The sequence below is a fragment of the Bison bison genome, unplaced genomic scaffold (assembly GCF_000754665.1).
Source record: "Bison bison bison isolate TAMUID 2011002044 unplaced genomic scaffold, Bison_UMD1.0 scf7180017864223, whole genome shotgun sequence".
In the NCBI taxonomy this organism is placed as follows: domain Eukaryota; kingdom Metazoa; phylum Chordata; class Mammalia; order Artiodactyla; family Bovidae; genus Bison; species Bison bison.
The window spans coordinates 1,834,478-1,844,529 of NW_011494795.1; the positions used below are offsets into that span (position 1 = coordinate 1,834,478).

A 10,052-nucleotide genomic window follows, 5' to 3' on the forward strand; every position below is an offset into this window, starting at 1 on the left:
GAGATTCCGCGGCCACCGCCTCGGCGGCCAGCGGCCCCGGCGGCTCCAGGCGGGGCGCCTGAGCCCCGCAGCGCCAGCGTCTCGCTGGCGGGCCGCCCCGTGACCCTGGGCACGGCCCGCCCGCCTGTAAACCGGGAGAGCGGTGGCACCCAAGTCCCAGGGCGGCGAAGGGGGCCAGGGACGCGAGCGCGGGGCAGACGACACCCTCCCCGCCCGCGGCCAGCCTGAGCCCGCGCCCTCACCACAGCACTCGCAGCAACAGCTCGAAGACCCCTGGGAAGACCAAGTCGTCGCTGGCGATGGCCCAACGCCGGCCGAACAGCACCATCCCCGGCATGGCGGACGGAGGCCCCGCGACCCGCGGCGCCCGCAGCCACCCGGAGCCCGGCGCCCTTGCTACTCTGCCGCCTCCCCGCGACTCCGCGCAGGCGCACGCGGGGGCCGGGTCCGGCGCACGCGCACTGAGCCCCGCGCGGTCGCCGCTGGGCCTCTGCGCCTGCGTAGATCCGATCTCGGGGCGCAGGTGCACTTCATTGGCTCTTTGCACGTGTTAGGTCCCTTCTGTTGTTTTCTTTTCGTAAGTAGTAAGCACGCCGTCCGCCCCGAGGGCTTTGTCAGCCCAGAGACACCCCGCAGTTAGTGGCGGATCTGGGGCTCAGCTCATATACACGTCTGTGTGGGCTGCAAGGCTGTGGCAAAGTTGCCCGCCCCCCGCGAGGGCTGGTGCTGCTGCCGCTGCCAAGTCGCTTCAGTCGTGTCCGACTCTCTGCGACCCCATAGACCGCAGCCCACCAGGCTCCTCGGTCCCTGGGATTCTTCAGGCAAGAACACTGGAGTGGGTTGCCATTTCCTTCTCCAACGCATGAATGCATGCTAAGTCGCTACAGTCATGTCCGACCCTATGCGACCCTATGGACAGCAGCCCATCAGGCTCCTCTCTCCACAGGATTCTCTAGCCAAGAATACCGCAGTGAATTGCCATTTCCTTCTCCACCCCGTAAGGGCAGGGGTTAGGAGTTCCTCGTTAGGAGCCTCCCTGGTTCAGAGCCTGAAGCCACTCGGCTGCTTGGTGCTGGGGAGTGGGGAGTAGCCTGATCTGCCTGCCTTCCTTCCTCCAAGCTGGTCGTAGGTTCTGACCACTTCTCGGCCCCTCCGCTCCCCTCCACCCCGGTCTGAGCCCCCTTCATCACATACCTGATCGGGTTTCCCCACTGCTCTCTCCAACTCTGCCGTTTCCCCTCTTCCTCTTCGGTGCATTGCCCTTACAGCAGCTGGAGTGACGATGAACCGTCAGACCAGGCCCATCAGCTTAGAATTTTGCAAGCCTACACTTTGTGCATCCAACCAGTCCATCCTAAAGGAAATCCGTCCTGAATATTCATTGGAAGGACTGATGCTGAAGCTCCAATACTTTGGCCACCTGATGCAAAGAACTGACTCATTGGAAAAGACCCTGATGCTGGGGAAGATTGAAGGCAGGAGAAGGGGACGACAGAGGATGAGATGGTTGGATGGCATCACCGACTCAATGGACATGAGTTTGAGCAAGCTTCTGAGTTGGTCATGGACTGGGAGGCCTGGCATGCTGCAGTCCATGGGGTCACAAAGAGTCGACACGACTGAGATGGAACTGAACACTTTGTGCTTAAAATGGACTCCAACCTCTTGCAGTCTTTTCCCTGGGAGTCACACATCACAAGTTTGCAAATGCATGGTTATCTCCCCGAGTTAGGGCTACTTTCTCCCTTCCTCACTCACCTTGCCTGCTGCGTTTTTTCCTCCTGAAATATACCAAGCTCATTCTGCTCCTACTGCAGGTATTTCCCTGTCACTGTCTCACTCCATTCGGGCCTCAGCTCTAACATGGCCTCTAGAGCTTTTCCTGAATATGAAGTCAAGTAGATAGTGTATCGGAGAAGGCAATGGCACCCCACTCCAGTTACTCTTGCCTGGAAAATCCATGGACAGAGGAACCTGATAGGCTGCAGTTCATGGGGTTGCTAAGAAACAGGCACGACTGAGCGACTTCACTTTCACTTTCACGCATTGAAGAAGGAAATGGCAACCCACTCCAATGTTCTTGCCTGGAGAATCCCAGGGGTGGGGAAGTCTGGTGGGCTGCCATCTATGGGGTCACACAGAGTCGGACATGACTGAAGCGACTTAGCAGCAGCAGCAGCAGCAGATAGTGTATGCCTGAAGACTCACTTTTTAAGTGCCCAGTGCCAAACTAGGTCAGAAATCTGTATTATGTTCTAATAGTATAAAAAAATGACAATCCTTGTCATTGTTTGAAAGGATTAGTGCTATATTACGGGCTTCCCAGATGGGTGTTGTAAAGAACCTGCCTGCCAATGCTGGAGAGGTGGGTTCGATCCCTGAATCGGGATGATCCCTTGGAGAAGGGAATAGCTATCCAGTCCAGTATTCTTGCCTGGGAAATCCCACGGACAGAGCACCCTGGCACGCTACAGTTCATGAAGTCACTGAGTCCGACGTGACTGAGCACGCACTTGGTAAGTCTTGCAGTAAAAGTGCTATATATTACGGTGCAAGTTACTTTTAGGTAGAAAGGATAAAAGAGGAAACTGTTTCAGAACTGGAGGAGACCCTACCCCCACCTCAGCACCTGCACAAAGCTCATAAGACCGCACACTTCAAAAGCTAACCCAGATCAGGTTTGGGGGGCCTGGGGGGACGGCACAGTGATTACCGAGCAAAGTGCACGGTCCTTGGAATCTACCTTCCGCCACTAGAGGGCGAAGCACATAGAAAAAAGACACACCGCTGCCTCCGCCAAGTCGCTTCAGTCGTGTCTGACTCTGTGCGACCCCACGGACTGCAGCCTACCAGGTTTCTCTGTCCGTGGGATTCTCCAGGCAAGAACACTGGAGTGGATTGCCATTTCCTTCTCCAAAAAAAAAAAAAAAAAAGGCACACACACAGCCCCAATTCAATCAGCCTTCACTCAAATGGGTGGTTTTGCAAGGTACTTGGGAGTCAGGGTCTGAAGATAACGCAGGCGAACAAGGGCAAAACTACCAATGTGGTCAAATGCATCAGAGGAACTCCTACTGAACTGGTTCCAGCCAGCCTTCAAGGAAGCTGTCCCAAGCTGAGCACAAAGGGAGGGGAAAGAGGGTCCCTGAGGTCCCTAGCACTTAATGTGCACCGGTCTCAGGGCTGTGAGCTTCAGGACAGGGCTCCTTAACACCTCACGGAAATCCTATGGTGGAGTCTCTGCTGGTAACAGAGAGGCAACACGGCTCACGTTAATTCCAAGGTCAGGGCTAGACTGTGAGGGGCCAAAACTCCACACGTCTGACCCCAAAGCCTGTGCTTTTCCTAGCATTCCCACAGATCACTAATGATTTCTGCTGAAACCGAATCTTTGCATTCCAGCAAACTGTCTGACTTTCTGGTATCTCTGGGCTGGATCTTCCCTAGCAAGGCTTTCTACCTGCAACTTTTTCTCTACCCGTTTCTCTCTTTGACAGACTGTAAGGAAGCAGGAAACCTTGTTTTTTTGGCTACAATGAACAGCTTGCAGGATCCTGGTTCCCCGACCAGGCACTGAACCTGGGCTACTGCAGTGAAAGCACTGAAGCCTAAGCACTGGCCCGCCAGAGAATTCCCTGGGAAACCTTCAAACCCCGTGATTGGACTAGACACTGTTGGATTGGTGTCTGTAAGCAGCCAACACCCAGCATCTTTTCAGAATTATTTAGTGAGCAAATCTGTTAATTCTGCTTTATTTTTATCTTTAAAGAAAAGACACAAATTCACACAAATAAAACAGCTTGATAAAAAGTATGAATTACCTGATAACCTTTATTCAGGAAGTGAGAGTAATTCAGAAACAGTGCTTAGTGAGGTGCGTCAGACAATGCCTTTGTTCCCGCGTGCGTGAGGCCGCTGCCCCGGTCCCGCGCCCCCCAAGGTACCTGTGGAGACGTCACCCTGGTCGACCACAGGATGGTGGCGGCATCTCAGCCAGCTTTACTTTTCCTTGGGCGGATGGCTGGCGGAGGTGTCGACACTCCATGCTTCCGCAAGTCCCAGATCCTTGCTCTGTGCTCGCCTAAGAACGAGCCCAGCTCGTGTGTGATTTACATGCACAAAAACAAGACTCCCCCGGCCCCCAGTTTGGGAACGCTGGGGTCTGCTCCACGTAGGCCAGGATTTCCCACCCTTCCTCCTTGCCATTGGAATCTTCCAAAAAGGATGAAAACAGAAACTAAACTAGAATGCCTGAAAGAAAGATACTCTGATACACAAAAGCAAAGACATGGGCGGGGAGGCGGGGTGAGAGCGATAAGGACAGGAGGTTAAACTATGCAGTTATACTACCTGTTTAGAAAGATGTTTGGAGACACACTAGATAAAAGTCAAATCCATCCAGTTCCCTTCCTTCACAAGATACTTTAATGCAGTAAACAAGACTACTACTTTTTGTTGTAAGCACTGTTAGTATTCAATACTTTAACGTTTATGGTGCATCACAAAAAAACCAAAATCGTATGTTTTTGCATAAGTCAAAAAAAAATGCAGCAAATCAATACAATGGCAAAATCAGGAGGAAAACTGCAATTAAAAAAAAAAAAGAGGTTTTAGATTAAGGGAAGAACAAATGTTTACGGCCCTATATAGAGCTGTTGCCAATCGAAAAACAAAGACTAAAAACCCATCCTGACACAGGATGTTCCAAAACCCTTATTCAGGAAAAAAAGACAATTTATTCTAGGTTTAATAAAATGTTTATTTAGGATGGTAACAGAAGATAAATCATGCAAGAGCTCAGTAAAAACAAAACAAAAAGTAAGAGGAACGGCAACTGGTGCTGCCAATTAAAAAAAAGAGTCAATCATTCTGCTATCCAAAAGGATATGAAAAACCACTTGAATCTGAGAACAGACATGGTTGTAGCAATCTTCTGGAACTGTAAATTAAAGTGATAGGTAACCACTTGTGTTCCATTCCTCAGAGGAGTCCTAAGTCCAAACTAATCACGAATGTTTCTCGCACGTCACGCTCAGGCGGCAAGCAGCCCAGGGCCCCACCCCGCCCCCTCAGCGAGCTTTTTGACACCCTTGGAAGAGTTTCAACTGACACTTAGTAGGGAGGAGGGCAGGCACCTTTGGTGACTCTTAAACGAAACTCCATCTACATTCAGAATCTTCAGATTTTGGTAATGAAAACCTTAGACTTGGAAGCTATCCTTACCAGCTTCGTGTAGTGTTTGACGTCCAGGGAAGGAGTTCCACGTCAGTGGGAAGCAATTTGAATGGATGTACCAAACTGGACATAGTGTCTCAGATTTCAAACAAAGATAACTCATCTTTTGGCAAAAAAACACAAATAAATATAGTGGAATGCAAGTTTGATAGATGGAGGAATATATTATCTACTGACTGTCAAGGAGTACGATTTCATTGCAGACACAAAGAATCAACAATTTCAAAGAATTAAAAAAACCCAAAACAGTTTGCACTTATTCCTCACAAAATCTTCACTTTTGGACCACCCCCAATTGAAGCTACACACTGACTTTATTAATACAGCATTAAGTTTCTTTGTGTAAAAAATCTTTGTACATAGTATTAAAAAAAGATAAGGCAAGATGCATTAAACAGAAACCTTCTGGTTCTTTCCCTCTGGGTTCTTACAGAGCCACTGATGACTATCTGCAACAGAAGAGCTGAGTTTCCAATTTTCCGTATCAAGCATCTTGAGCCTTTGCTGCGCTAAGAATTCTGTCCGAGCACCCTGAGGACAGATGCTGGTGGTGGTCTTTGGCACTTACGCAGGCAGACTGAGCTTCTTTCCCTTGAGAACTACAAGTTTAAAGACAAGGATGAAAACAAAAGGTTACTCATCCTGACATGCTTCAGCTTCTTCCTACCCACTCCTAGAAGTTTATCATACAAGACACCACAGAGCAAGGTCCAGGGAGATGAGCTTCTGACAAGCACCAGGCATCTGACTTGGGTGTCAATAAACACAGTCCTCTGAAGTAAGAGAATGTCATATACACAAATTGGAATCTTCTTAATGTATCCGGATGCCCTAGCAACTGAATTTAAAAATACTAGTTCAATTGAAATTGTCTTTTAATTCATGGCAGCTTTTTGTCATCATGACTTAATCCCCTAATTGCATATATTGACACATAACAGTTATGAAAATTTTGGATGTTAAAAAAAAGAGTTAAGATACATATGCCCTTGTATCTAGCAATTCCACCATTAGAAATTTTACTGGATAGCCAGGATTCTTACTGGCTATACAGTAAGCTATTCTTTACTGTATAGCCAGGATTCCTTAGCTGGGAGGCGTAAGGATAAGGGGATGACAGAGGATGAGATGCTTGGATGGCATCACCAACTCGATGCACATGAGTTTGAGTAAACTCCAGAGTTGGTGATGGACAGGGAAGCCTGGCGTGCTGCAGTCCATGGGGTCGCAAAGAGTCAGACACGACTGAGCGACTGAAGCGAGCTGAGGATTCTTAGCCTGGGATCTGTGGGTGGGTTTCAGGGCCCCTGAACTCCCTAAAACTATAAGCACATGTTTGTGTGAATACACGTAACTGTGCATTTTTCTCTGAGCAAGGACCATGGCTTTCATCAGATTTTTGTCAAGTTCACATGTACTCTATTCATACAAAGGCAAATATATATATATATATATATATACACACAAGGACACTGAGTTAAACACTGCATTTTTAAGCCCAAACACCCATGAACAGGGGGCTGAATAAATAAACTACGATAATAAACGTAAGACTCCACTGCTATTAAAAGTCATGCAGATGTCCAGGAAGAAGAACAAATTATAGACCAGCACGTTGAGTTTAAATCCTATATCATTAAACCATTATGTTTACTTACACATTATCAATGATTATTTTGGAGTGGTAGGATTCTGGGTGATTGTTTTAAGAATTATTAATTCTGATTGGTTTTACAATGAAAATGTGTCATTGTAGAAAAACAATAAAATTATAACAAATAAAGAAAAAAAAAGACTGAAAATCCTGACCAAGAATTCTACCTGACAGTCATTAAAATGTGCTCTGAAGCCAGTTCGCCTTCTGAGTAAGTGTCAGATCAGAAGCACGACGGCCAAGGGAGCCCTGGAAGAGGGAAGCGGGCCGCACACAGCCTGACGCACCTTTCGTGATGTACAAGTAGAAGAAGTCGCAGTACAGGATGGTCTGGACAACGCCGGCCACCACGGCAATGAGGTCAAAGAAGCCCTCGAAGTAGAAGCGCCAGATCCAGTTGACGAGGTACAAGGCGCGGTAGAGGCCCAGGAAGAACAGGTAGTGGGTGGTGATGGTCTCCGCCTCCCCGGTCTTGCTGATCATGAAGAGCTGTGGCAGGATGGCCACCGACTCCAGGTAGATGGAGAAGGTCCACAAGATCTGAGGGAGAAGCCGCAGCCCCGTCAGCGCCCAGCGCCTGCCGCCAACTCACAGAAACACTCCTGCCTCACCGTGAAGCAGTGTAAAGGGAGCGGGGGCTGGGCATCAGCACCCAGGACAGAGCAGCTGTGCACTTTAATAAACCACAGAAACTTAAGCCACATATAAAGGCGCAGACCCCCCGGGACAAGCGAGGTTCCCGGCCACCTGCACCTCCTTGGATCTCCCTCCCCGGCCTCGCCAGTGCTGCACTCTTCCCTGGGCAACTGCCTGGCTCTTCAAACGCGATGCTTCCCTGCCGGCAGCCTCTCCCGCTCTGGCCCTGGGGCCCTGAGCCAACCCCGCCTCCTCCAGCGCTGCAGGACTGGGGGCTGGGTCCCCTCACCCCTCACTGCCGTTCCTCCTTCCCAGATGACATACATCATTTCCCTCTTTCCTTACTCTTCAGGCTTTTTGTGGCATGGTTAAATCAAAGGGCTAAGAAGTCAGAGTCGTAATCACGCAAGCTCTCTTCCCAACCCAGCTCTTCATTCATGCCTACGGAGGAGGGGTCTGGCAGGAGTCCCTTGAGGGTTTACACCCAGGCGCCGCTGCCACCAGGGGACGACCAGAGCCTCACTCTGGACACTTGGGGCTGGAGGGAGCACTGGCGAGCAGGCCACCCCACCACGTGGCACGGCGCTGGGCACCAGGCAGGCTGCACTTCCTCAAGACAAGGAGTGCAGCAGCTTGGTGTCACAGAAGCCAAGCTTATATCCTAAAGGAGAGTCAGAAGACATTCAAGTGGGTGTCTGACCTGGGTGCTTAATTCTTGCCCAGGATTTATTTACATCAAACTACATTTATTTGCTAAGCCACTCCCTACCCACGCCCCCGAGACACAAAATAGAACCCCATTAACTGCAAACAGGTCTATTTCCTTAGGGAACCACACATGACTACCTAAGTAAAACTAACCTCAAGAGGAGAGAAATCATGATTGACTAGAAATGAGAGGCCGCCCACAGGGACCACCAGAAACTCCACTCGGAAAGTATCATGATTTCCATCGTAGGTTGCCTTAAATTTCATGTAGATCAGGTACACTGTGGCATAGGAGCAGGCAATGTAGATGAGCTAAAAGGATAAAAAAAGAAAAAGATGCTGTGTCATCAAAATATTACAACTGCTCCAATTCCCTTGGTTTTCTGCATCAGCCATATATATATATATAAAATTTAAATACAGTAAAATCCACTTTTTGGGGGTATACAGTTCCATACGTCATAAAACCACCACCATAATCAAGACACAGACCAGTCCTGACTCCCCCCACCCCAATTCCCTCCTGCTGCCCCACAGAGTCATGCCTTTCCCCCAGGCCTAACCTCTGGCAAGTGCCAATGTGTTCTCAGTCCCTGCACTTTGGCCTTTTCTAGAATTCCATTCCATAAATGGAACTTAACAGTATGTCACCTTTCAGACCAGTTTTTTTCAGTCAACATAACAACCTGAGATCCAGCTGTGCTGTCGTGTGTATTAAGAACTGGTCCTCTTGTGTCTTTAGGAAGAGGCAGCCACAGAGGTTCATCCACCTACCAGTTAGAGGACAGGTAGGTTGTTTACAGCTTGTGGGGTGGGGGATGGAGCCGCTGTGAACATCTGTGCACAGGCTTTTGTGTGAACATAAGCCTTCATTTCTCCTGGGTAAAGACCTAGGAGGGGGACTGCTGGATCATATGTTAAGTGTAAGTTTAACTTTATAGGAGACTGCCAAGAAATGTATTTTTAATCTCTTTGTAAATTATTAGATAGTTGCCTCAGAAAAGAAAGTGAATGGCAAGTTCAATACAGTTCAAAACCAAGGCACTTCCTTACAGCATGAAGACATTTCTGAGCTAGCACTTTTCAAAAGATAATATAGACAATGTAACTCATGTTACACTTTGCAATGACAGTTTTAACTCATGTTACTTTAACACGGAACATTGAGATTGTTGCTATGAAATTTCGTCTGGTTAACAACAAAAGCAAAACCAAAAGTAAGTGATAACTGTACAATGCATAGCTATTCAAGGGCTTACAATTAAGTTATACGGTGTTTCACATTCAAAAGGAAAAACACTATATACTCATCTGAACCCAAGAAAAAGTCTGACATTCTGAGATTATACCAATTTTCAGACTGCAGAATTTTAGGCTCAAGAACCTATAAACACAGGCAGCTGGAGTATCAGCCACATGACCTGGTCCCAGCCAAGTCGACTTGCAAAATTGGATTCGGAAAGCACTGGGGTCAATCGACATGAGAGGAAAATGAGAGCAGTCGTAAGTCCTCACACACTTCAGAACAAAGACCTGAGCTGTCCCAGGCATCTTGAAGTCATATTTGCAAATAGTCAACAAAATACCAAGACTGTCGCCTATACCCATAATACTGACGCAGCAACACATACACAGCCCTTCTCAATGCAAAATCAAGGAAGATTCACACCCTATACTGCTAGAGGTGCTCTCCCCACACAAAAATACTTGTACATATGCCTGTGAATAAACACATAATCTATCCATATACACTGCTGCTGCCGCTAAGTCGCTTCAGTCGTGTCCGACTCTGTGCGACCCCAGAGACGGCAGCCCACCA

The 10,052-nt window shown here is 48.4% G+C and overlaps 2 protein-coding genes across 2 annotated transcripts in view; both read right to left on the bottom strand.

Moving 5' to 3' along the window:
- DAGLB (diacylglycerol lipase, beta) overlaps window positions 1–420 on the bottom strand; it is a 24,262-nt gene extending 23,842 nt beyond the window's left edge. Inside the window, exon 1 of the mRNA XM_010845760.1 lies at window positions 243–420. Within this exon, the coding sequence (XP_010844062.1) occupies window positions 243–337 (95 nt within the window). The 5' untranslated portion in view covers window positions 338–420. The remainder of the gene's footprint in view (window positions 1–242) is intronic.
- Window positions 421–3,813: 3,393 nt separating this feature from the next.
- Window positions 3,814–10,052, bottom strand: part of KDELR2 (KDEL (Lys-Asp-Glu-Leu) endoplasmic reticulum protein retention receptor 2) — a 9,256-nt gene continuing 3,017 nt past the window's right edge. The window contains exons 3-5 of the mRNA XM_010845783.1: window positions 8,387–8,545; window positions 7,177–7,429; window positions 3,814–5,834 (exon numbers count right to left, since the gene is read on the bottom strand). Of these exons, the coding sequence (XP_010844085.1) occupies window positions 5,800–5,834; window positions 7,177–7,429; window positions 8,387–8,545 (447 nt within the window). The 3' untranslated portion in view covers window positions 3,814–5,799. The remainder of the gene's footprint in view (window positions 5,835–7,176; window positions 7,430–8,386; window positions 8,546–10,052) is intronic.